The sequence below is a fragment of the Bos grunniens genome, chromosome 12 (assembly GCF_055505025.1).
Source record: "Bos grunniens cultivar Pamir isolate PY7600 chromosome 12, Bosgru_T2T1.0, whole genome shotgun sequence".
NCBI classification, from domain to species: Eukaryota; Metazoa; Chordata; class Mammalia; order Artiodactyla; family Bovidae; genus Bos; species Bos grunniens.
The window spans coordinates 54909076-54936930 of NC_141176.1; the positions used below are offsets into that span (position 1 = coordinate 54909076).

Here is a 27855-nt window from a genome sequence, read left to right on the forward strand (position 1 = left end):
GCATTTATATTTTGTCTGATTTTTTACCTTTATTAACATTGCTGCAGTGAATTGTCTTTAATACATCATTTCTTACAAGTGATTTTCAAGAGCTGGAGTTACTGTGTCAAAGGATGTATACATTTTAATTTTTGATATATATTGCCAGATTGCCAACCATGGAGTTTGTATCAGAGTTCACTGTTGATTATGAAAAATCCTTTCTCACTTTGACACTAAGGTAGCAGTGTCACATCTTTCTTTTGTGATATTTTCGTTAATACAGTGTTACTCAGTTTTTACCTTTTTTGTGTTCTCTTTCAAAGTTACTCTTTTCAAGGGTGCCCATGGAAACTAATAACTACTGACATTTTTTGAGTACTTATTATGTGCCAGACATTGTATCATTTCATTTTGCTTATACATTACATTGAGGACATTAGACTTTATTTAAATTTTTATCTTTTCACTTAAGGTAATAAAGTTGTAATTAGTTTAGTGAACTAATCTAATGGTGAATTTTTTACAGATTCAAGAGGAAGAGTGTCCACCAAGAGATGACTTCAATGACCCAGACCAGCTCAGAGTGGGTAACGATGGGATTTTCATGCTGGCATTTTTCAGTAAGTAATATTTCATTTCCAGACCTTTTTCTTGCAGGTGTTAGTTGTCTGTGTATTTAATGTGGGCAGTGAAGGAAGACAAGTATTGTCAGTGTGTGTTACATTGTTTAAAATGTAAATTGCTCTTGATATTGAACTAACTGATCATATGTTATGATGCAAGTCCTTGAATTTGTTCAGCACCTAGCAGGTAACTTTATATTGCAGTTATTATGCTGGATGCTTACTATATAGAGATGCATATAAGCATATTGAAAGCTAGATATGTTTTTGTATGTGAAATTCTACATGTCCATTTGGGGCCATAGGAATATGTATAATGAAATGGTAAATTCTGTTTTTGGAACAGAGAACATCCACTTGAGTGTCTTAAAACAGGAGGTAGTCTGGGCAAATGGGACAGTGTGATTTGAGACATAGAAATATGAGTTTGTCCTATTTGTGGAGAATGGCGAATCACTAGAAGACCAGAAACCTGAGTAATAGTTATTTTAACATTTTGCAACATTCTTAATTTAGCATTGGACTTTATAAAGTAGATTATGCTTTAAGAAGACTTCGTTATAGTCTTCATTATTCCAATTCCTAACTCAGGAATTGGCACATAGTACACTCAGTAAATAATAATGTGACACTCAAACTGTTTAAATTACTAAAATAATTCTTAGATTTATCAGATTTAATAGGATAAGTAAATTTATCAGATTATGATAGGGTTAATTTCTGCCCTCAACTAGTTAAGTGATCAAGCTTTCATACCTTCTTTGATAGCATGCTGACTTAATGTATTTCAACTGTATAGTTAATTTTAATAATAAAACTGAGGAATGTTTTACTTAAAGTACCACATTCAGCTTTAATAATAGGCAGTATGGAAAATATATACTTCCCGAGTTGAGTTACTTCTGAGTCTAAAAATTCAGTTACCTTTTCCTCCATTTTGAAATGGTTTCTTGCTTCTTTTCTTTCTTGCATTTCATCTTCTGAAGAATGGAAGTATCAGAAGTATGTGGGTGGATGTGCAGGCAGTTATATTTTCCTCTTCGGATTTACTAAATTATATTCAGGTTGGCAATCAGATAATGTATATGCAATATTTATATCCTGTGGTTTTAGTTACAATTTGTCATTAGATATGTTAAGTACGGGACTTGCCTGGTGGCTCAAAGGGTAAAGAATCTGCCTGCAATGCAGGAGACTTGGGTTTGATCCCTGGGTTGGGAAGATCCCCTGGAAGGGAACAGCTACCCCACTCTAGTATTCTTACCTGGAGAATTTCATGGACAGAGGAACCTGGTGGACTACAATCCTTGGGGTTGCAAACAGTCGAACACGACTGAGTGATTAATGCACACATGTTTAGTATGATGAAAAAGAAAATCACACTTTGGCTACAAAATAATTCTTCTTTGTACTATTAGTCTAGTAAACCTTAATTTTTTTCTTAGTTCACCTGGTAATTCTTTATATTAATAACAGCCTTCCCACATATTTTATTTACAAAAAGAGTAGCGTAAACATTAATTCCTTTCATGGTTGTCTTTTAAGAAATCTTAATTGGTAAAGGAAGAATTTAAATTTATTATAATTACTTGTAGTACAAATACCTGTTTCTTACAAATAAAAACATGTTATTTGACACCATCTAATTATTTGACTTGAGCTTAGTTATCATCTCTGCATTTCTGTATTTCACTTAACTGTGCTATCTTCTTCTCAATGTGTGTTTTTAGGTCTGAAAGCATTTTCCTGATACACCAGTGTTGTAAATGCACAGTAACGTAGGCACTTGGTTGGCTCTGTTTTTGGTCAGTGGTGGTATATTAATCGATATGAATGTAAATGTTTACATTTAATGTGTTAATGTGAATTATCTGCCTATTATTACAGTTTTCCTAAATTAAATTTATACAATTTATATCTTTATGCTTCCTATTAGAATAGGAATCTTTGTAGACAAATACTGCACTGATATTTTAAGAGTAAGATTATATAAATTGTCACCTTCATTTCCTGATACATTCTTTGGGTAAAGGCTATAGGCCAGTGCTTCAGATTTATTTGTAGTCACTGCCATCTAGTGGCTGTCCACAAATTGCAACATGCTACATTTTCCACACACTAAACTATACAGTAGCTAGGCAATGGCAACCCACTCCAGTACTCTTGCCTGGAATATCCCACGGACAGAGGTGCCTGGTAGGCTACAGGTCCTGGGGTCACAAAGAGTCGGACATGACTGAGCAACTTTACTTTAACTTTTCACTTTCATGCACTGGAGAAGGAAATGACAACCCACTCCGGTATTCTTGCCTGGAGAATCCCAGGGTCAGAGGAGCCTGGTAGGCTGCCGTCTATGGGGTCGCACAGAGTCGGACATGACTGAAGCAACTTAACAGCAGCAGCTAGTTGAGCATGACTTAGCGTCTAAACAGCAACAAGCTATTGCTTAGATTCTGTTCTGCTGTCTATTTCTAAGGTCTGGAAATAGATTTTCTTTAACATGGTTTATAATTTAAACATTTCAGATTATATAAGTTGTGCAAATAAAACTAGTGATTTTCACGAAGAATGTTTCAATTTAAACCTTTTGTTGGTTTAATTTTACTTTCTCTGTTTTCACCATCCACAATTCAGTCTCTTACTACATGTAACCTTAAAGTTTACACGTAAATTTGGTAAGATAACTGCTTGCTCATGTTCAGAAAATGTAAAGAAAGAAATGTGTATATTCCCTGATGATGCTTTGCTTCTCGTAATCCTTTGAAGTGTCACCGCTCTGAGCCTACTTTTAACAGATTTTCTCTCAAAGGGAATGAAATAGAAGTCAGTTATATGTCTGTTAGTTAAAAGCTAGAAATTAAGGTTTGGTTCATTGGATAAGTGACATTCTGTGGAAATTACTTGAACTCTCGTGCTTAAAAACGTAATCTATATTCTACTTAGAAAACTTTTTCTGAGGTTTGTCCTTTTGTACCATGTGTGAGTCTTCATATCAGCATGCTATCATAATAATTAATCACTTGGATTATTCCCATTTTAGATTTGAGGGAAACATAGTTAAAGAGATACTAGGTTATTTGTAAATTGGGCTTCCCTGGTGGCTTAGACGGTAAAGAGTCTGCGCTGCAGTGCTGGAGACTCGGGTTCAACCGCTGGTCATGAAGATCCCCTGGAGAAGGAAATGGCAACCCACTCCAGTATTCTTGCCTGGAAAATCCCATGGACAGAGGAGCCTGGCAAGCTACAGTCCATGGGGTCGCTAAGAGTCTCATACAGCTGGGCTACTTCACTTTCACTTTCAAGTAAGTTTAAAAAGAATTAGAAAGATGTTTTGAAATGTGAACTCTGATTTGTAAGAAATTCTTCCGGTTCCATTCTGCATTCCCACCAGCAGTGAATGAGTGTTCCTATTGCTCCGATCCTCATCAGCATTTGGTATTGAGAGTTTAAAAAATTTTAGAAATCTAATAGTTATGTGGTGGTATCTAGTTGTGGTCTAATTTGCATTTCCCCAATGATTAGTGATATTGAATATCTTTATTCAGTAAGTACTTTCAAGTACCTACCATGGATGAGTCATATAAACGATAGTTCTTAAAGAGGTTATCTGGGTACCACACATTGATTGCCTTGTTAGGCATCAGTGACTTACTCTCTTCATATAAAGCTAGGTTTTTATACAGCTTTGGGCTCATGTATTGTAATTGCATCTAGAAAGGGGAGATATATAAGAGTTGTAACTGTACCTTAAGAAACTCATAATATTTGTGAAGTATTAAATTTTATTGAATTTGTTCTGTTTATAAGGAAAATAATTTTTTGGTCATTTCATTGCTTGTAGTTTATTGGAAATGTCTGAAAATTAATACATTGTTAGCTTCATGTTTTTCTCAACTGTTGATAGTTTAAATAAAGAGAATTGCATAAGGATGAGACAGAAATTTGCCTTTATGCAGTTCAGAATCAAGTATAGTAAAATCAGTTATTCTTTGGGTCTATTTGAAATGTGGTGCATTCATATATAATGAGGATTTTTCTTTGATAAAATTAATAAGTGCTTAATGTTAGTATTATATTGGTGTTCATTCATTTGTAATATTCACTTGTTTGTTTCCAGAGCAAGTATCAAATTGTTTTAAACATTTTAAACTTTTCATTTTTGAAATAATTTCAAATTTAGGAAGAAAAATGCAGAAACAGTACAATTGGCATATAGCTTTCATCCAGCTTTTCCAAGTGTTAACATACATAACTTTAGTGATCAACATTGGGAAGTTAAATTAACATCATGAAATAACACTGACTAGTTTGTAGACCTTTTTCAGATTTTCCCAGCTGTCCCACGGATGTCTTTTTCTTGGTCTAGCATCTATTTTGGGATTACACATTGTATTGTGAAGTGAAGTCGCTCAGTTGTGTCTGACTCTTTGCAACCCCATGGACTGTAGCCTACCAGGCTCCTCTGTCCATGGGATTTTCCAGGCAAGAATCCTGGAGTGGGGTGCCATTTCCTTCTCCAGGAGACCTTCCCGACCCAGGGATTGAACCCAGGTCTCCTGCATCGTAGGCAGAGGCTTTACCATCTGAGCTACCAGGGAAGTCATTAGCCTCTGTGTTTCCATCATCTGCCTCAATCCAGAACAGTTTCTTAGTCTGTCTTTGTTTTGTAACAATTTTGATTCTTCTGTAGAATCCTGGTCAGTTATTTTGTGAAATGTCTTTCAATTTGGATTTAGCTAATGTTTCCATTAGATTCAGGTGGTACATTCGGCCCCACTTTGCATCGCCCTTCCCCCCCCCCCCAGAACACCACAGAAATGCTGTGTTTTCAGTGCATCATATCAGAAGGCAATGATCTAGATACCTTATTACTGGGTATCTTATTACTAGAATTCTTATTACTAGTGATGTTAACTCTCATCAGGATAAGGTGGTGTCTGCCAGCTTTCTTCACTGTGGAGTTACTCTTTTCCCTTTACTATTAATACATATCTTGTGGCTATTGAAAATGTAAAAGTGTAGCCATACTAGTTAATGGATAAACTATAGTATATAGTATTGCTTTCTGATTACCCAACAAATTCTTTGGGTAGGTGGAAGGTATATATATAAAATGATCAGTGTATACAGGTGTAAAAGACTTGGTTGCAAAAAAAAAAGAAAAAGACTTGGGTGCCACAGTCCTACCTACAACGCTTCTTACTTACCTTGTGACTTCGTGTGTGGAGCCTAACTGTTCTGAGTTGTAATTGCCCTTCTGTGAAAGGGAATTAATTCTGATCTCGGCCTTCTTCAAAGGCTAATGTAAGGGTCCCATGAGTTAGTATACGTGAAATGCCATGAATTATGAGTGCTGTTAAGAGCAGGTGGTGTTCTCCTTCCTCTCAGTTCCAGTAAGTCAGTTGATTGGCAGCCTTCTTTCAGATGCCATTCACCTGTCTAAACCTGCCTTATTTGCTCTTAAAAAAAAAAAAAAAGGACCGCAAGCAGAGAATTATAATTGGAGCAACACTAAGCATACTTTACCAACTTTCCTGTGCTAATTTTCCTACTTCCCTGTTATTTACTCCCCCAAATCTTACTTTTCCACAGGAGTATAGCTTATATGAACCTGTTGCTTCTCTGGGTTCCATCTTGGGCCTTGCTGTGTTGGGAATAGGTGACCTGATTTATTTTGCTGTGCCGGGTCTTAGTTGCGACATGCAGGATCTTCAGTTTTCACTGCTGTCTGTGGGATCTTTTCATTTGTGGCGTGTGGATTTTTAATTGTGCTATGTGGGATCTAGTTCCCTAACCAGCCATCTGCAAGCCAGGAAGAGAACCCTCACCAGAAATGGAATTTTCTGACTCATTGATCTCAGACTTCTGATTGGAAGTGTGGAGTCAAAGCCACTTGACCGACCGGAAAGTCCCATCCCTACACCTTTTAAGCTTCCTTATTTTGTTCTAGCTCTCTAGCGGAACATGCATGAATGAAGGTGGAGCTGAAAGAAAAGTATTCATGTCTTCTCTCTTAGGCATGTATTGATATCTGTTCATCTGTCTCTACTACACATTCTTTTATGGATTTTCCATACCGGAGGTTTAGTGTATGTTTATTAAATCCTTTTCCTGACGATTCAGACGTGTCTTAGCAGTACTCAACGTTTTGGCACCAGGGACCAGTTTCATGGAAGACAATTTTTCCACAGACCAGGGAGGAGGGGGGATGGTTTTGGGATGATTCGTGTGCATTGCATTTATTGTGTACTTTATTTCAACTGTGACATCAGCTCTACCTCAGATCATCAGGCATTAGATCCCAGAGGCTGGGGACCCTGTGAGGATCCAGAATGGAATGCTCTGCCCTTTCTGTACCTTAAAGACTTACTCATCTTTACTTTCTGTCTTATAGGCCAAAGGGCATAAAAAGTGAATCCATCTATGCTTCAGTAGTCACAGCTCTGTTTAACTAGTGCCTGTGTATGTGAGAGCAGTTAAAGGTGATTAAGTTACATGTTTGTCTGTTCAGGCTGCTGTAACAAAATATCACAGTCTAGGTGGCTTAAACAATGAAAATTTATTTTCTCACGGTTCTGGAAGCTAGAAGTCTGAGATCAGAGAGCCAGAAAACTTGGTTTCTGGTGAGGGTTCTCCTCCTGGCTTGCAGATGGCTGTCTTCTTGCAGTGTCCTCACATGGCCTCGCCTCTGCGTGTGTGCACAGAGAACTCTCTGCCATCTCTCCCTCTTCCTGTAGGAACACCAGTCCTGTATATTACGGCTTTACCCTTATAACCTCAGGTACTCGTAACTCCCTCTCTGAAGGCCCTGTCTCTACATAAGTCACACTGGGGGGTTAGGACTTTAATCTACAAGTTTCGAGGCGAGTGCAGTTCAGTCAGTAACAAATTATATCACATGAGCACAGTTTATAGGAATTCATACTGCTGGTGGAGCCCATAAAGAAAACATGACACCTCATTAAGTACTTTTTCGTCCTTTTGAATCTTGTTCCTCTTTGGGGCACAATGATATGTCTAGTAGATAGTGGTAGGTCTGATTTTGAAGAAACTGGACAGTGTTTAAATGCTTTTTCCCCCCAAAGCTAAACATATACATGCTCAGTGGTACAAAAAAAATAACACTTTGGAAATATTTTGCTGTTTTGGATTTCTCTGTCAATGCTTCCTGTGTTTTGATATAGGAAGATACCTGTGACATGAGATACTTGCAAAATGATAGAATGTTCATAGCACACTGGGATGGGGTGCTCAGGACTGGAGGTGTCTGTCCTCTGCCTCAGACCTCTCCTGCCTGCCCTAAGGGTTGAGGAGAGAAATACCTCAGCTTGTCATTAGCACATATATAGCAACCAGTTGGGAATCTCTGCTGCTGCTTGATAATGTCAGTTCTTTAAATAGATATGAAACTGGTTTTGTTATCTGCTTTCCCCACAGTTAACACAAATATTAGCCAGTTAGTTAGAGAGCTGCTATATGCAATAGATTATTCTAGAACGATGGAAATGTTCTATCTGTGTTGTCCAGTATGGTAGCTAAAATTAGAGCATAAACAAGCTTTATATAGTATAGCTTCCCTGGTGGCTCAGATGTAAAGGGTCTGCCTGCAGTGCCTGAGACCCAGGTTTGATCCCTGGGTCGGGAAGATCCCTGGAGGAGGACATGGCAACCCACTCTAGTATTCTTACCTGGAGAATCCCATGGACAGAGGAGCCTGGCAGACTACAGTCCATGGGGTTGCAGAGTTGGACACCACTGAGCGACTTCCACACTTCCACACTCTTTATTTATAGTAGTGTCTCCTGAAATGTTTTTGGCAGGAAAGATGGGGCCCACTCTAATGTGAAGAGATCGTTTTGTATGTATAGGGATGGTGGCAGACATTTTTTAGCAACCACCGTGTGCCAGGTGCTGTGCTAAGCTTTTTCATTCTCATTTAATCGTCTTATCAATCTCATGAAGTTGGTGCTTAAAGATCAGAGAACTGTGGCTCAACAGAAGTCAGCAGTGAGTCCAGGGTTGTATATCCAGTGAGTGAGTTGTGACTCACACACATCTCTTATTTCAAAATTGATTTTTCTGGCTATTGCATCACCATGTATTATAGCTTCCCATTAATGATCAAAAAGGTTGCATCTAGAAAGTTTTAGGAAGGAAGAAATGATAATAGTAGGGACATTCCCTCAAAGAAATAGCCATTTCATTTGAACTTACCTTAGAACATTTCCTCTAGGTCTTTAGAATTTTGAAAAACCAGAATTTCTCTAGGTAATTTACTTTATTCTCCCTGGGGCTTGGTTGGAGATATTTAGGGTGAGAGGATGAGCAGTGAACAAGACTTATGTTCAAGTTGGTCTTTAGTTTTATTATTATTATTGCTATTATTATTGTGATATTATTGATATCTTGAACATAAATATGGCACTCTGATTATATCTCAGGGACCTGGGATAGAATCCCAGGTCAGAATGCTTTATGCTACAAATAGTAGAAAACCCTCACTCAGCCATTATAAATACATAGGAGACTGTCTCATAAAAGCAGAAGTCTCTGGATAAGCAGACCTCAGGCACAGACTTGCTCTGCTTTGCTTTCTTCTTCACGAAGACAACACACACACACATACATGCTCACGTGCACACAAACCCACCCACCCACCATCTAACCATCCACCCCTCCACAATCCACCCCAGCAGACTTAGAATGGTGGTTTAGTTCTCAGGCTGATAGCAGGATCATGGCAACAGTTTCAGGTATGATGATTAAATGTGACATCCAGTGGAAGAAGAAGGGCCTCTACTTTTTCTTCTTCTTCCTTTTTTTAAAGCTTTTATTGTAGAAATTCTCAAACTGGATGAGAGTAAATTAAACATCTCTGTAGGATTTCCTTGGTGGTCTAGTGGTTAAGACTCAGTCTTCCAGTGCAAGGGGGTGCAGGGTTTAATCCCTGGTTGGAGAACTAAGATCCCACATGCTTTAAGAAGTGGCCAAAAATTTAAAATAAGCACACACAACATTGTAAATCAAGTTTATTTCAATTAAAAAAATTAAAGCATCTGCATATCCATCACCCAGCTTCAATAATGATCAATTTAGAGCTCCTGTCATTTAGCCTAAATTCCATCCTCTCTCTCCTTGCTGTGTTTTTAAGAATGTTTTTCAGAAGTCCTATTTACAAAATAAAATCACTGGCAGGGGATTTGGGCCTCTTGTGATTTTCCCAGACTACTCAGGACTCACCTTTGGGGGCTAAGTATGGAGTCCAGCCACCCGTTAAATGCAGGCTCTAGAAGTGGGTGGGTTCCTGGGAAGGGGAACCACAGGTTTTGTTAGGTAGGAGGAGGCTGTGAACAATATTTGCTCCTGGAACATTAGTATAATTTATTTATTATTAAAATACATACTTTATTCAGCTCATCTTTAATACTGCTTTTTTAAAAAGCCGATTTGGTCGGCTGGTGTCTTAGACTAGACTTTTTGGGTAGGATTGCATGCCAGCCACTTTGTGACTTAATTTTTAACTGGTTTAAAATTACAATTTCATCTTTTGGGTTGTAAGCTCTAAGGTATTGATTCTTGTTGACCAAACTGACAAGAAACCAAGCTTACCCATTTGTTAATGGATAGTAAACAACTAAATAGTTTGAAAAAGGTAGACTACAGTCTGTAAGGAAGACTTAATTAATACAGAGTTAAAAGAAAGAGAACTGCTATTTCCATTGAGCAGTGCAGTATTATTTATATTCCACGAAGTAGTAGTGGCGTTAGTGGCTCAGTCATGTCCTACTCTTTGAGATGATGCCCTGTAGCCTGCTAGGCTTCTCTGTACATGGAATTCCAGGCAAGAATACTGGAGTGTGTTGCCATGCCTCTCTCCAAGGGATCTTCCCAACCCAGGGATCAAACTCAGGTCTTCTGAATTAGGTCTCTGTTCATTTGTTTCCAGTGTCGTCTTTTAAAAGAATTATTTCTCTTGCTTTCAGTGGCATTTATTTTCAACTGGCTTGGATTTTGTTTATCCTTCTGTATCACCAACACCATCGCTGGAAGGTATGGTGCCATCTGTGGATTTGGCCTTTCATTGATCAAATGGATCCTTATTGTCAGGGTGAGTGTCTTGATAGCCTCTACCACTTTTATCGCTAAAATTAAAGTACATGAAATTTCCTGTGTGATTCGTAAATGTTCATTTTGTGTATTTTGTGTATATGATTTCAATTATTTTGAGACTTAATTCTTAACTTCTATCCTTAGTTATCATAGTGATCTCTGTGGTGTGAACATTTTCTGACTGTATTGTATGAGAACTTGTTAGTATGTGGAAAGAACTTTGAAATTAGATAAATTTGAGTTTGAATCTCATCATTTTTATATCATTGTTCTGACTTTTAAGTTTTTAAATTGTTCAGAGCGTTAGTTTCTTCATAATAGATAATAGGTGCCTTTCAGTATTTTTGTGAGGTAAGAACAGGACATATTTTGAGTGCCTTGCCCAGTTACTGCACAAGTGTATGTGCTCAGTGAATCATGGCTGCCACTATTGTGATAAAGCATAGGTCTGCCTGGAATTAGTTAAGACGTAAACATTTCCATTGGCTAGTGAAATTATCATGGATTTAAATATTCTCTTACTGATCCACTGGGAAGGCCCCAAAAAGTAAAAGTACACGCCTTTAAGGTAGTTATTAGAACTCATCTTTTCCTTTATCGGCTTCCCTGATAGCTCAGTTGGTAAAGAATCTGCCTGCAGTGCAGGAGACCCTGGTTCGATTCCTGGGTTGGGAAGATCTGCTGGAGAAGGGATAGGCTACCCACTCCAGTATTCTTGGGCTTCCCTTGTGACTCAGCTGGTAAAGAATCTCCCTGCAATGTGGGAGACCTGGGTTCAACCCCTATGTTCCTTCTAAGCCTTTCTTCTCATTTTCCAGTTGTTCCTGGAAATCACCCTGTCTCCCTCATGTTGTTTACAAAATGATGTGTAGGGAGATAACAGTAAGTTCTTACCTTTCTCCCATCTCAGCAAAAAAATAAAATTTTTGTAACCATTGCACAGGTAGTACTATTGTTAGCATAACCTTCCCCCAGCTCTTTTCCTTTGCCTCCTGAAGGCCCCTTTGGCTCGTTTTTACAAGGATTTTCCCCTGGTTTCTTCAGCTAGGAAAGTGGCTTTGTTAATTAGTTACTCTTATTAAAAGTAACCCACACATATAAATGTGGGTTAATAAAATATATACTTTCCACAAATCATGTTTGTTTAAACAATGACTTCTAATTGAATGAGTCAAGTCCTCCTGAAATTTTCAGTAGAACCACATACTAATATGTCAGCTTCAGTGCTTCAGACACTTCATTTACGCACCTACATTATCAAATATCTTAAGAAAATCACCCATTAAAAAAAATATTAAAACTGAATTTTATGTGTTTTTTCATTAATTTTAAACTTATTATATTACTTCCCAGGGTTTCAGTAATCTTGTCAGACCGTGTTTCTGTTCAGACCAGATTATAGGCTGTGGTTATTAAACAGTCCCAGATTCTTGGTGGGACCTGCAAACTGGCTTCTTTTAAGGTGATTAAAACCTGGCCATTATAAGAACTGCCCCCTGGCAGTTCCTTGTTTTAATTTCATTTGAAAAATGTAAAGTAGGTTCTCACCACAAGCATAAATCTGTTAGGTGTTATGAGGCATGCAGAGATAAAGAGACAGTCCCTGCCCCTGCAGAAGTTACCAGTAGGAAAAACTCAAGAGTTGGAACTAGATAATCTAGTCCAACCCTGGTTATATTAGTAATAGAATTAATGACTTTTATTCAAATGGGATTTCTTGTCTGAGTCACAGAACATGGAAAATGATTTGACTTTCTCAGTTTTCCTAAGGTTATTGAATTGCTAGTATCATTCTAGAACATAAAAAATAAATCAATGCATAATATGCAGTGTTCGACTCTAGTATATTAAGGCTTAATTCTCTCATAGAACCCCAGGTTGCGAAGGAGTTAGATTGTTTTCTCATCAACTCCAGTCAGTGTGATAAGATGGGACCTTAAATTCAAAGACTGGAGTTTCTCAAAGTTTTGTAAGGAATTTAATAGAATGAAGTTTAATCCCTGGGACTGTTTAGTCCCCCCCCACCCCGCCTTTTTTTGTTTGTTTGTTTAGTTTCCCTTTAAAATACCTTTACTGAGTTAAGGTTAATGTTATACCTGTAGTGTATATTGAGAATTGATATAAGAAAAGGATTTTAAGGAATCTTCTGTTTTAAAATAATAGCTGCCATTCAGTGAGCACTTACTATGTTCCAGGTATGATTTATTATAAACACCGAATAATCCTGTGTCGTCAGTGATGCTGGAGACAAACTAGCCATTTTATTGATGATGAAACAGAATAAAAAGTCTAATAGCTTGCTGAGTGTCCCACAGTTTGTGGATTAGAATCTAGCTTGACTTCCGTTCAGTGCCCGTTTCCCTAATTTTGTACTGCCTCTGTAACTTTGACTGTACTTTGACTTTTGTTAAAATGCTCCAAGCAATAAATTCTCCTTGGAGTTCAGTGCTGAGGGAAAGGTTTTTTCCTAAAAGCCCGGCATTTCCTTTTATTAGATAATAAGTAATTTATAAATCACATTGCTGCTTTTCTTTTTGTTTCTCTTTTCTTTTCGTTTCTGAATTGCTGTGAGCCTCACATTTAATGTAAATATGTTTAGCCCAAGATTCTCTCCGAGGCTTTTAATGTTTTTATTATTTGTTTAAAATTGCATATATATTTTAGTAAAAGCTGACAATTCCTTTTAAAAGTAGGCAGGAAGTAAACAAAAAAATACTGGTGTCATATTAACAAAATAAAATCATAATTATTTCAAAAATTTAAGTCAGATTAGTTCTTACTGTTCGTTAATTTATTTTCCAAAATTTGATTTCTTGCAGCCTGTGGTTAACTACTAAATATGAGTTATTAAGAAAACCCCAAACACAACTTGACTGAGCCCTCTGATTTTTTAGTATTTTGAAACACGTTTGATAACTTACTAATGAGCCCCAAGGCTTATTAGTTTATTCTTTTTATGTAGTGAGTTTTCCCTTTGACTTCAAAATGAAGATAATTATATTCTTTAATTGGGAACAGATAAAGAACAGCTGCAGGTCGGTACTTCTGGTGAAGAATTTCTTTGTTCTTTTCTGGTTGCCTGTTGTTGGCGATATTGTATATTAAATATATTTTAAGAATTAGGTAAAAATGTATGGTTTTAGTTCTTTATTCCTTTTGTTCTTATAATCTCTAAAACCTATATGAAAGCCTTTTGTTTCTTATTAATCATTTGATTAAAAAGTAATACAGCTGTCCTACTTTACAAGCTATATTTTCACAGTTTTCCAATTCTTCTTTCATTGTACATATTTTAAAGGTGTAGGAATACATGGGCTTTGTATCTACAGTGGTACTTTGAAATCTCTATTTTTTGAAATTTCTCAGACTCAAAGCTGAGAACTTAGATCATGGTTCATGTATTATACATACTTCCTGGGAAATTACTTTAAAATTTAGATACCCTTTAGTGGATGTGCTTTCCCACACAGTAACGTTATTTAAGTTTGTAAGCGTTTTGTTCGTACCAAACCTGTAAGATTTTTTTTTAAATCTTTTGTGGAAATTACCAGTGAAAAGTTGGAAATAATTATGTACAAATTTGGAAATAGATACATCTGAGGACAAATATGCTTTTAACAAACTCATTTTTAGTTCAATTCAGGTTGGAGGCTGGTAGAAACAGTAGATAAACAGGAAAATGAGACTGATTTAAAAAGAAAACTTTTAAAAAATAATAAATCATCATGTCCACAGTCAAATCAAGTAAAAGATACCTATGTTCAGTGTCATCAAACCCTACTTTCCATCTGTCTGTTCACATTCTCATTTCATAGAGAATTTATAAACTGTCTGCCACAGCCACTAATAGGAACTGTTGAAATGCCACTTCAAGGTTCATTTAGCTGTTCTCAGCTCACTGTTGGGAAATGAATGCTGGAGCATCTAGTTTGAAAATAAAAAAGACTCTAATGAGTTGGGGGTCTTTATGTGCCTAGTATTCTTGGCAGTGATTAACAGTAGGGGGTGTGCAGAAGGTCAAAAGCTCTTCTTTTTAGAGGTCAGCAGAACATCCCCATCTGATAAGATTAAACTAATGTGGCTTTTGGTGTTAATATCTAAAGCAGCGGGTTGCTGTAGTGTGTTTGGGATGGTAGTTGTGGCTTTGAGAGATTATGAGAAAAGAACTGACATGTGAACTCTTTAATGAGAAAAATGTTGGATTCGGATACATAGCACTTATCTTTCTTCCTTACAGGCAGTTTGAAACTAATTTTTATTTCTTAAATATTTTGCATAAGTTTGTTTGCAGATAAAAAACTTCTAAAAGTTTTTTTTTCTTCAAATAATTTTATGTGTAATTTTTTTCTTTTCTCTTTTTGTGCTGTTTTATGTGCTGACAATTATTTGAATTAAATCATTCTGAAACTGAGGTTAATCTATGATTTTCAAATTTAGGTCCATAAATACAGTAAATATATTTATGTTCATTCCATAGTTTTCTGATTATTTTACTGGATATTTCAATGGACAATACTGGCTTTGGTGGATATTTCTTGTACTTGGTAAGTTTATTCTTAATGCATTTCAGTATGACTAATTTACATTTAGTTTAACTTTGGTATTTCCTAAAATTGTAAGATATAAATATACTGTGTTATTTAAGTGAAAGAAAAATTTTCTATTGAAAAATTCTCATATCCAAACACACGTCATCTTGGCTATCCAGATAGTTCTACATAACACTCTGGTTTCTGATTTAAAATTCAGAGCCTGTCAATTTAAAGAATCAGTGGTTGAATGAACTGAATACTGCAAAACTTGAAAATCATAAGATGATTAAAAAATAATTGCCTTCAGCATTTATTTTGGAAAATAGACATGTGTGAGTTTCTTTTAATGATCGTAGGAAATGTTGAGAGGAGGCTAATTGGATATTCTACCTATTTTATTTTTGGATCATTGAAACATTCTTTACACTTTTGAAGTGCACTCTGCATTAATCATTAATCAGTCAGGCGTAAGGGAAGGCTTCATGCTTAATGATCACAGTGCTTCTGTTGAGTTTTCTTCTTACCAGGCGTATCGTTTATTAATATTGATGAATTTTATGGATTTCTAATCTGTGTTTCCTTATGTTTTCCTCTTTAGATGTATGATAATTAAGTTAACCTTAAAATCACATTATACTTGTAATCCACATTTCAAATTTATTTACCAACATGAAAAATACAGGTTGTTTCTCTTTAGGTTTAAGAGCCCACATTTCTGTAGTAAATTACTTGTACCGGAAAACAGCACTTCAGTAGGTGGCAGTGTTCTCCTGGTATTTTTATTTAGTCCTGCTGTTGCATCTGTAGGATCTTTCAGGAAACAAAATCTTAGTGGTCAGCGAAGGTCACTAAAGAGCCTAGATTCTTTTTCTGATAATTATAGTGAAATTATTCCAATTATTTGTATATCTCTTGTGATTTTGTTGGGGAGTCAGATTAGACAAAAGTTTAACTAGTTTTTTTTTGAATTGTTACTGGTTTTCTGACTGATTCTGTGCTTGACTGAGTTTCTTACTCAAAAGTGAAAACATTTGTAATATCTTTTAGGTGTTTAAGCACATTGAGTGAGATTCTTGCTTATAAATATTAGGGGGTTGAAGAGTCTTACGAAGACAACTGTGGAACACAGTAGAATGCAGGCATAACCCCAGTTCCTCATCAGAGCCATAATCTAGCATTTAGGGGAATGTGAAAGCTTAATCCGTGATGGGAATGTTGCTGTCATATACCCAGAAGAATGTTGCACACACCCCAGAACGCTGAGAAACCATAGCTGCTGCTTGATTGGTTTCTAGGTGGGAATTGGCTAATTTTGGGAAATGCCTGAGCAGAGCAAAATAGGTCTTAGCAACAGCAGCTTCATAGACTAAAGAAGGGATTTCACAAATAATTTTGGTTTACATCTTTCAGTAATACTTTTATGTTTGGATCACAATGTCATTATCTTTGAATAGCATCTGGAAGGGCATAAGGGCGGAATTCAGAGTGGGAGTCACACATGGAAAAGAGGATATGGGAAGCAGATGGGATCAGAGTTAGGTGGAATTTATACCGCTTGTTTTAAGTCATTTGTGCCTCTCTTCTGTCTTCTGTCTCTAATTTATTGTAACCATGCTTCTTATTTTAGGGCTTCAATTATTGTCTTAGAATTGGGTTACAAATTTCATTTGAGACTTTGAATTTAAATTGACAGGCTCGTCCTCCTGGTGAGGAAAGTTCCCTGCATACATATCATCTGCTTCTTGCCCCAACTCCACCTCACCCCCTTATTACCTGGTTAAAAATTGACTAGAGTTAATAAGTATTTCTCTTAGAATTGTATGCTTAAGTATATCAAAGACTTCACCTAATAGTGGTAATGCTTTTGACACTTAACTAATATTTTTCATCTGAAACTTGATACATTTCATAGGCTTTATCGATTACCAAAGATACTTTTGATGTAAACGGTTATTATTTACAAATACTGTTTTACAGAGGAGAACACTGAAATAGAAGATGTATTTCAAGTCATTCAAGAACTCACTAAAGGGGCTACTTCCAAAGTCCCTTGTCTTGATTTTTCTCAAATTTTTTGTTATAAATTAATCTACAGTTATTACTTGGAAATAAGAACTAATAATTGAATTATTTACATAATTCACGTATCTCTAAATGTAGATTTTGCAGATGACAGGCACTCGATCTGGCTAGACAGGCTTATTACTGGTTTTATCCTACAGTTGTTAGCAATTACATATGCTGCATATGTTCTCTCTTGAATACTTTATATCAGTAAATATGTCTTAGTCTGCTTAGTCATTATAGTGACTTAAAAGTTTCATGTAAAATGAGGTATCTATGAGTTGAATCAGTTTAAACACATTAGGTAGCTTTCCTTGTTAAAAAATTATTTTAATAAGTGTGAATTTTTGTGTAAGTTAGGACTTTAATGGCTAGATTTGCTTTACTTTAGATCCGTCTAGGCTTAACAAATTGAAAGAATTTGGAGGTAGCAGTAAAATTTTATTATATTTCCTTACAATAGAGCTATCATTATAGTGTAAAATGTGGAATGAATGGAATCCTACACATTAAATTCCTTCGACCAAGAGGACCTTGTTTGTAATTGTCTATTTCAAATTTATCATATCCCCTTTCTTTGTAAGAGCATAATATATCCATATATTTCAACCTCCTCAGGCCTGCTTCTTTTCTTCAGAGGATTTGTTAATTATCTAAAAGTCAGAAACATGTCTGAAAGTATGGCAGCTGCTCATAGAACAAGGTATTTCTTCTTATTATAGAGGTAAGAAATATTAATATATTAACTGTTTACTCCCTTTGTATTCAAATTCACCCCATGCATTTGTTGTTTAGTCACTAAATCGTGTCTGACTCTTCTGAGACTCCATGGACTATAGATCGCCAGGCTCCTCTGTCCATGGGATTTTGCAGATAAAAATACTGGAATGAGTTGTCATTTCCTCCTCCAGGGGATCTTCCCAACCAAGGGATCAAACCCTTGTCTCTTGCATTGGCAAGCGGATTACTTTACTACTGAGCCACCAAGGAAGCCCTTCACCCCGTGCATATTAAATGCTTAATGTGTATTCATGTTGTTTACTCAAATTTAGCGTTTTTAATAGATTTTTAATAGTTAACAGTATTTAAATTTTAAAAATTGCAAACTTCTAAGATAACTTCCATTTAAAAAATTGAATTTCATTACATTTTAGTTTTAAAAAATACATTATGAGTAAACTAACACTTTAAATCAGACCTTTAAATTTCTGTTTAAAGCTTGGCTACACGTTATATACGAAGTAACCACCAGCACAGCATCTAAAGGCTTGAAAAACAATATGACAAAGCACTTACACAGAAAGAATAGGCATTTTGCATCACTGAATTTCACACAGGTATCTGCAGGCTAAAACAGACAAACAAAAACCCAATTCTGCTACTGAAAAGCAATTTGCTATGCACTGATCTTTAAAAAAAAAAAAACATTTATGATTTATCGAGGTTTAGCTGATTAACAATGTTGTGATAATTTCAGGTGAACAGCTAAGGGACTCAGCCATACATATACATGTATCCATTATCCCGCAAACTCCCCTCCCATCCAGGCTGCTACATAACATTGAGCAGAGTTCCCTGTGTTATACAGTAGGTCCTTGTTGATCGTCCATTTTAAATAGAGCAGTGTGTACCTGTCCATCCCAAACTCCTTAACTGTCCCTTCCCCCTGGCAACCATATAAGAGATGTCATATGCTATTTCTCCTTCTCTGACTCACTCCGCTCAGTATGACAGTCTCTGTGTCCATCTCTGTTGCTGCATATGGCGTTATTTCATTCTTTTTAATGGCTGAGCAATACTCCATTGTGTGTATGTACCACATCTTCTTCATCCATTCCTCTTTCAGTGGACATTTAGGTTGCTTCCATGTTTTGGCTATTGTAAGCAGTGCCATGCACTGATCTTAACACACTGGATCAAGGAGTAAAGGTTGTACGAAGAAAATAGGAGCTCTGTTACTGTTTTCTTAATATGTACCAGTTTATATCAACAATGGAGGCTACATCTTGAATAAATGGAAAAATAAAGAAACGAGCAGAGATTGTCTTACTAGTTATCAAGTAAGTTTCTGGAGGCTGTGTGTATAGTACAGGCATTTATTTATTGTGTGGCTAGTAGATCTTCAATGAAGAGACCTCATACCTCACTGTAGTACTTTAAAAGCAAGTACTATACAGTTCATTGTTTTGAACTTTTCAAGTATTTGAACTGCATTAGCCAAAGGTCTGCTAGAACACTTAACTTCCTGCTGTGTCTCCAAGTACAAGATGTTTCAGGGTTGCTATGACTAAGTATACATAAATTATATGGTTTGTGATTTGGTTGCTTAAATTTTATGCTTATATGAACTGTTATATAAGCTAACATAATTTACTTAATTCTGCTGAAGATGATTGCAGTTACATTTCTGGATTGTATTTAAGTATTATTTTAAATGTTCCATTAATGTTTCTTCCTTCCCCTTAAAGATGTCACATTCTATCTTTAACTTGTCTACTGTGACCTTAAGAGTTTGTAATTTTACTAATTTAAGTGATATTCTGTGAATATTCAGTGTGATTATCTTGTTTTCCTTTTCAGGAGTTTAAAATATAATGTAAATATTTTTTAGATGCTCTCCTTTAGGAATTTACTTTAGAATATATTTTGATCTGTGCTACTTATGTCATTCTTAACAAAAGGCTATTATATTCTTGATGTCATACTATAAAATGGGTTTTCATTGTACTATCATTTGGATAATTGGAACTTAATACATTTTAAGACTAATTCTTTCTCTGTCCCTAGACTGCATCGACCAGACATTCCTTTCTTATATCAATGTGAAATTTCCAGATCATCTGTAAACCTGCAACTTCAATGGATAGAAGACTATTAAACACAGAAGACAAATTTGTGAAGAAAAGATAGAGTTTCAAAATTGAATGGCAGAGTGGTTTATGCTTTAAAGCCATTTCTGTTCATTCTTTTAAATATTTATATTTCATTGGTTTTGCAGAATTGCATATGTGCCCATTTAAAAGATTTGCATAGACTTGAAAGAAACCATACAGTTGTCCCAGTCAAGTCCAGTGACATTTGATTAATCAGTGTTTGATATAATTGAAAGAGTTGAGTGATAAACAGTCTTCCAGCATGTAAATGCCATTGACTTCTGACCTGACATTTAGTATAATAAAAATGAAAATTATTAACCATGTCAAATGCTTTAGTTTCTGGCTCTCAGATTTATCTAGTAACTCTACAGAGGAAACATTCTTTGTTATATATAAAGTTTTTTTGAAACCTGCAGTGCTGATTATTAGAAAGGATTTGTCAGACTTTTGAACATGATAGTTATATCATTATTTAGCAAAACTTTCTGTAAATAACCATGCAAACCATGCATAAATTACTTTCTGCATTGTTTTCTTAGAAATTGTACTAGGTAGCTTTTCCTTAATTTAAGTGGACTTAATATATTTAGAAAATTTGGATGTTAAAGATAGTTTTAGGACAAATTTTAGAAAACGTGGGTATGCCACATTTGCTTTATAAGAAAATCTTTTTCTCTTTTTTTTAAAAGGACATGCCAAAAATGAGAAGCTTGGTTTTTAGCATTGTCCATCTTATAGATTCTTAGAGGAAGAGATTGTATTAGATATTATATTTATTTCATTTAAGACATTTTTGAAAATTAATTTTCTGAATAAGATATTCTTATTTGCATTTTATCTTTTAAAAAACCAATAAAAATATCTTTCAGTATCATTGTAATATTTTTTTCCTTCAGATGTTTAGCTTAGCGAATAAAAACTTGTGCTTTTAATATCTTCTTGCTTTCTGATTGTAAGGTTAACTTGTAAAAATCATTTCCTGAATCGAGATACATGAAATATTTGTTTTCAAGTTATGGAAATGTGTCTGTGGAATATGGGGGTGTGAGTGTGTTGCGAAAGTGTATGTGAATATGTATTATTACAACTGGAATCTCTTTTGCATTCATAAGCTACTACATTTTGTAAATCATTTTATGGTTCATCTGTCTTCTTTTCAGTTATATCTTTGCTTTTGAATGCCAATGTTAAAAATTACCTTTTAAACTTAAAAATCAGTTAATACAACTATATAGAACATTTAAAATTGATTGCTTGTTTATTATTAGACACCAACTACTAAAAGATACATTTAAAACTATTCAGGGTCATTTTCCACTTCTGAAAAAATAAAATTTATTATTCTTTATAACTTTTTTGTATTTCTCTGTGTTTTCTCATTTTACTTCATTGTCTTTAGTAAATTAAACATGCCATTTTGTTTTTCTGATTGAGCCTCCTATTTTGTTTCCATCATTTATTCTCCTCCCCTGTATAACCTTTTTATTATTGATTAAAATATCTTGAACCCTTGATTATTGATTAAGGTACCCTTTAACAATAGCCTGGGATAAAGAAAAAATATTTGATTTAGTTGCCTGTATTGGAAATTAATTAGGATTTATTTATAAGAAATGTGAGCTCATGTTAGAATTTTTTATTGTATATTAATTTCCTATAAACTTGTACTTTGTAATAGTTTTCAAATGACATTAAGCTATGATACAGAATAAGTTAAAATTACTAGATCATCTATCATACATCAATTTATTAAATTTTTATTTTTGTTTTTGTGATCTTAATGCTTGGTTTATGCATGTAGATGTTGACCCTTCATCAAAACTTCACTTTTTGTTTTGATTTTTATCCCCACAAATCTGTAAGATTCAAGTGTGTTGTTACTTAATCCTCTTTTAATTGGTAGAGTTCATTGGTTGTCTTAAATCTCATCATCCAATGAGGATACTCAGAATATTCTTTTAGGAAACAGCATTCTCTCCTGAATTTATCAAATCCTACACACTTCCCTTCATTTCCTGTGAGCTTGGACAGCATGGCTGCTGCCGTGTTTCGGAGACACTTAACCGCCTTTGTACTCTGCCTTAAATAAATTGAAAATCAAAACCCTTGTTAGGGTACCTATGAACAGTTTTTGAATGAATGTGAATTGGAGGTTGGAAGCTAATACAAAAAAAAATGTATTACATTATTTCTGTTATATTTGAAATAGCTCATTATGACCAGAAAAATCCATCTTTATGTTTTCATGAAAAAAAAAAAAAGCCTGAATTTAAAGTAAAAATACATTTTCTATACAGTGTGTCCAGGATACATTTTAGGAATTTAAAACGCAAATTCTATTATACTTGATTAAAATGAAAATCTCTTTTTAATAGGAAAAAAATACTAATGCTTGCCTTTTGAGTCTATAAGCTATATCCCATGCCTTTGAAGATCATAAATGTTAACCTAAGACAATAATCTCTAATATTACAAGCAAAACCTCTAATGACAGGAAAAGTGGAGTTCCAAGGGTCTAGCTGAAGAAGAATTCAGGGTTTCTTAATTTACCACAGTTTTTTTCCAACTGGTCTATCCACATAAAGCACAAAGGTAATGATAGTGCATCTGGTAACTGTATTTAACTAGAGTGACATATATCTTGAGTTTGCTCATAACAGACCTGGTTATTACTATTTCCTGAGCTTAAATCGTGCCTCCTTTCTCATAAGTGTCCTAATTTGGAGGAGAATTTGTATGATCACCCTGTATATAACTCTCCACTGTATTGAAAAGTGACTGCCTAAATCTACTGCCTTGAGAGAGGGAACTGTATGTAGTATTAGGGCAGGAGTCAATTACTGTTGTCACAGCCTTGCCTAGACAACTGTTAGGCCTGTAGAAGATACAGTACATATATTTTTTTCCTTTTTTTTTTTTTTAAATAGAAGTATTGAAATGATTCCTCTTATGGTAAATAGTAAATAGTGAGCTTTTATATATTAAAACTGCTGTTAAATTGTTTTTTTTTTGTTAATTCTTCAAATAGTCATGAAATAATGTATATTATTTTTTAAAACTTCATTCTTGATAAAGTTCAACTGTTAGATGATAATGTGCCATTTATTATTGAATGTCCTTTCCCATATATAGAACATGTTAATATGTGTTTTACTTGTTAATAAAGTTCAGTAAATGTGGAACTGTGAACCTGTCATGCATCCTTTTGAAAATCATTTTGATTGACAATATATTAGCAACACCTTGGCCCCACAAAATGTTCATATGCTTGAACTTAACGTTATGTGGAAAACAACTGGCATAGAATTAGGTTGGAGAGTGAGTAATTTGTATGTTTGGAGTTAGGTTGCAGTTTAATTTTAATAAATGCAAATAACTTATGTTTATTTCTACTTTGCAAAAGATTAGTGGTCACCATAGATCAGACTGCTTATGGGTATATTCTCATTAGGGAAAGAAAGGAATGGAAAGTGAAGTCGCTCAGTTGTGTCCGACTCTTTGTGACCCCATAGACTGTAGCCTACCAGGCTCCTCTGTCCGTGGGGTTTTCCAGGCAAGAGTACTGGAGTGGGTTGTCATTACCTTCTTCAGGGGATCTTTCTGACCCAGGGATCGAACCCAGGTCTCCCTCATGGCAAGCAGACGCTTTATCCTCTAAGCCACCAGGGGCATACGACCTAAAATGCAACCTACCCTGTAGTTAGAAAAAAAGAAAAAACTCATTCCCTGCTTCATAAAAGTTAAAAGGAAAATGTTTATTTAGAGCTCAGTATGTTTTCTTGTTTTCATTTTTCTTGATGTTTTTAACTTAGCTTTCAATTTTTGATTTTAAGAGGTTGAGCTATATGCTTTTAAAAACCCCACTTGGTTTTCATGGAAACCAGTGAAAAATCCAGCAGCTAAATAAGAAAGTTGTTTAGTTGCTAAGTCATATCCGACTCTTTCAACCCCATGGCTGTAACTCTCAGGGCTCCTCTATCTGTGGGATTTTCCAGGCAAGAAGAGTGGGTTGCCAGTTTCTTCTCCAGGGGATCTTTTGACCCAGGGATCTAATGCGTCTCCTGCATTGGCAGGTGGATTCTTCACCACTGAGCCACCAGGGAAGCCCCAAATAAGGAAGAGATAGTTATCGCCCCTTTAACAGCTGAGATTATAGTACACCCAAATCCCATACTGGTTCACAAAACCTTTTATAGATATAATTTTATTTGCTTGTTTTTGGCTGTGCTGGGTCTTTGTTCCTGTGTGGGCCGCTCTCTGGTTGTGGTACGCGGGCTTCTCATTTCCACGGCTTCTCTCGTTGAGTTAGGGGCTCGAGGGCACATGGGCTTCAGTAGTTGCCCCTCCTGAGTGCTAGAGCACGGGCTCAGTAGTCATGGTGCACAGGTTTAGCTGCTCGGCGACATGTGAGATCTTCCCGGATGAGGGATTGAACCCTTGCCTCCTGCATTGGTAGGTGGATTTTTTTTTTTCTAACCACTGAGCCACGAGGGAACCTTGGAGGCAGTTTTCCTCTCAAGCGTCTAAAACAAACCCATTTTAAAAATTACATTCCTACTTCTTTCATGTTTAAATCAGTGTTTTACCTTTAGTGACACTGGTTATCCTTCCTTAAAGCTGTGTCATCTTGTAGCTTTACCAGAGCATCACGGGATCCACAAGTAAGACCAAAGTTTGTTCGAAGCTCAGAAGAAACCTGGAGGGCAGCCTCTGCTCTCAGAATGTGAAAAGCAACAAATTACCCTGTTGGAAAGTATGAACCCTTCTGTGGAGGTATAAGAACTGTACTTGTGCAGGAATCCCTAGTGTAGAAATACGTTGTTTCTTTTCCATCAAACTTAGCTTCTCAGCCATCTAGATTCCTGCATAGTAATTTGGTTTTACTAACTGGCATTTGGGCTCTAAAATTTTAATTCCCATTTTATTCATTCAGAGAGAAGACCTGAAGACCATTAATTGCTAGCAAGCATTGACCACTCATCCTTATATGATAGGTGATGATAGAGGAAGTAAAATATCACTTCTTAAATCTAGGCTTTTAAAATGATGATTACTATGGAAAGCATCAGTTCACCTAATTAATGAAATCCCCCCACCCCAAACTGGATAAAATTGAACAAAAGTTTAATAATATGTAAACATGGGAGAGACCCAGAAAGATTGAGAAACTTGCCAAAATGGCAGAAACCCTCACCTTAAATCTTCAGCTGAGAGTTACAAACTTTTAAGAGACAACTGAGTCATAAATTTCCCTGATTCTACGGGATGTCCAGGGATGAATTCCTCATGGAATGATTCTTGGAACCTTCCTTTAGAGCTCTGATTGTCATTCAGTATGTGTGTTAGTCACTCAGTTGTGTCCCAACTCTTTGTGACCCCGTAGACTGCAGCCTGCCAGACTCCTCTGTCCATGGGATTCTCCAGGCCAGAATACTGGAGTGGTTGCTATGCCCTTCTCCAGGGAAATCATCCCAACCCAGGGATTGAACCTGGGTCTCCTGCATTACAGGCAGATTCTTTATCATCTGAGCCACCAGGGAAGTCCGTTATTCAGTACAGTGCATTATAATCAACACAGAATTTGGGGGAAGTTAACACCCCAGCCTCAATTTCCAGAGGTTCCAATACAATACATCTGCTCCATGACTGCACATCTTCCCATAGTTTGAAGTGGTGGGAGTACGATCTAGCAGTACTGCTGATTCCTCTCATCATGTGTTCCTCTCTGTATCTAGCTCCTTGTATACTAAGGATAGAAAGTTACAAGTGTCAGGATCAACACATCAGTCAGACTTTTCCAGGGCAAGGAAAAGGTACATAAAACAGATCTTACAGCATTAATGATCTAGAGTTTTTGTGTTTTGACCTCTCTCACTGAGAGCCTTCTGATTTTCCTGCCTTTAAACATACTACATGGCTGTCTCTGCAAGTCTGTGTTTCCAGGGTCATGTGGGAGCCTTGGGACAGAAAAGAACTGTTTGTGCTGAGAAGACAGTTTCTTTCTCCATCTTCTGGAACACAAGCAGAATTGGATTGATCGTCCAGTTGATTTTTTTTTTGCTTCAAAAAATTTTTTTTTCTCACTTGTATCTTCCCTTCTCTATCCTCAAAGAGCTTGTGGCTGATTAAGGGAGGTGGCTTTGTGTAACAGAAAGATAGGGTTTTGGAGCCAGGCTAAACCTGGACTCAAATATCAGCCCTCCTGCCAGCTCAGGCAGTTTCTTTAACCAATACCTCAGTTTCCTCACCTATTTGTTGGGAAGCACAGTGTGTACGTACCTGAGGATTATGTGAGGTTTATGCAAAAGAGGTAGACATTATATTGTGTGTTTGCTGACCAGGCTGCCAATTAGTGTTAGCTGATGTCTCCAGGACTTGAAGCAGGGCCCTGCCTGGTGTGGGCATTTGATCTGCCAGACCCTCTGACAAGAGTGATTACAGCAGGATCATGTGGACCCAGTACTGGCTCCTTGTATCTTCTCTGAAGCAAATGGGAATTCAAGCAAACGTTGCTTAGATGACCATCGATTTTTAAGGGGCATAATCACACACAGAGTGGAAGGGAGGTACCTGTGTGCCAAGAAGTGAGGTGCTCCAGCTGGTAGGGGCAGAGGAAGCACGCACGTGTCTCTCTGGGGTGAAGCTTGGAGGCCTGCAGGCCAGTCCCTCAGAATTTCACGATGAGATGCTGTTACTTGATCATTGATGACTTACGGCTTTCGCTCAGGGAGCCAGTGCACTGCAGTCATGGCTGGGAAGTGATCAGAAAGTAGGTTGGTGGGCAGCTAGATTCTGACTCTAGGATAGGTTATTTCACCAGCTTCCTCTTACAAATGATAGGTTCTTCGTCTTGGATTTATTTATTTTTTTAATGTCTATGACTGGGACTTCCCTGATGGCCCAGTGGTTAAGACTCCACGCTCCGAAGGCAGGGGTTCGATATTCAATGGCTGGTCAGGGAACTAGATCCCACATACTGCAACTAAGACCTGGGGCAGCCAAATAATTCATAAATAAATAAAAATGAAAAGCAGAAGCTGTCTAGTGGGAGTTAGGACTTTCACCAACAGTGATAACAAGGCCACCCTTCCTCAGGGTGAGTGGACACCATGTGAGGAGCTGGAATGCTCTTCCCTCCACAGCAGTAATGAGGAGGTCCCCTTCTTGAGCATCAGAGCAGTCCAAGTAGGGGATCTGGGTTTCCACTCTGCCTTCAATACCAAGGCCACAACTCCTTTTCCTGGCTAGAGAAAGCCAGCGAAAATAGAAGGTATTCATCAAGATCCAGAGTCTTGTAGTTTAGCGTGAAAGGTGCAGGTTTCATTCAAAAATCTCTTGTCATATAACAAGGATTTCAGCTGTGGAGTTACTAAAATCTAAACCAGGAAAAAAAAAAGAAATGTTCATGTGACTGTTCAAGTAAGTACTTAAATCCTATAAGTCATTTAGATAGGAGGAAAACCCTACCAGTTATAGTCATTGGTTATTTATTTCAGTGTGTTTCAAGAATGCTAATAGAAGCAGGTAAAGCTTTATGATTATTAAGCCTTAAACTTGATGCTGTGTGAAACATAGAGCCCTGGTGATGGGAGCTTGGAAAGAGAATGAAAGGGACATGTTACCCAGAGAACCATGAAGTAGTGACCTTAAATCGTGAGACTAAAGAGT

General features: G+C 36.4%; 1 protein-coding gene across 2 annotated transcripts in view; it reads left to right on the top strand.

The window, feature by feature from the left end:
• The window catches only part of NDFIP2 (Nedd4 family interacting protein 2), a 71578-nt gene extending 50040 nt beyond the window's left edge, over positions 1–21538 (top strand). For both annotated transcript variants that reach the window (XM_086330150.1, XM_086330151.1), the window contains 5 exons: positions 509–602; positions 10589–10713; positions 15193–15259; positions 17930–18035; positions 20099–21538. In XM_086330150.1, coding sequence (XP_086186276.1) covers positions 509–602; positions 10589–10713; positions 15193–15259; positions 17930–18033 — 390 coding nt within the window. In that variant the 3' untranslated portion in view covers positions 18034–18035; positions 20099–21538. The remainder of the gene's footprint in view (positions 1–508; positions 603–10588; positions 10714–15192; positions 15260–17929; positions 18036–20098) is intronic.
• The last annotated feature ends 6317 nt before the right edge of the window (positions 21539–27855 follow it).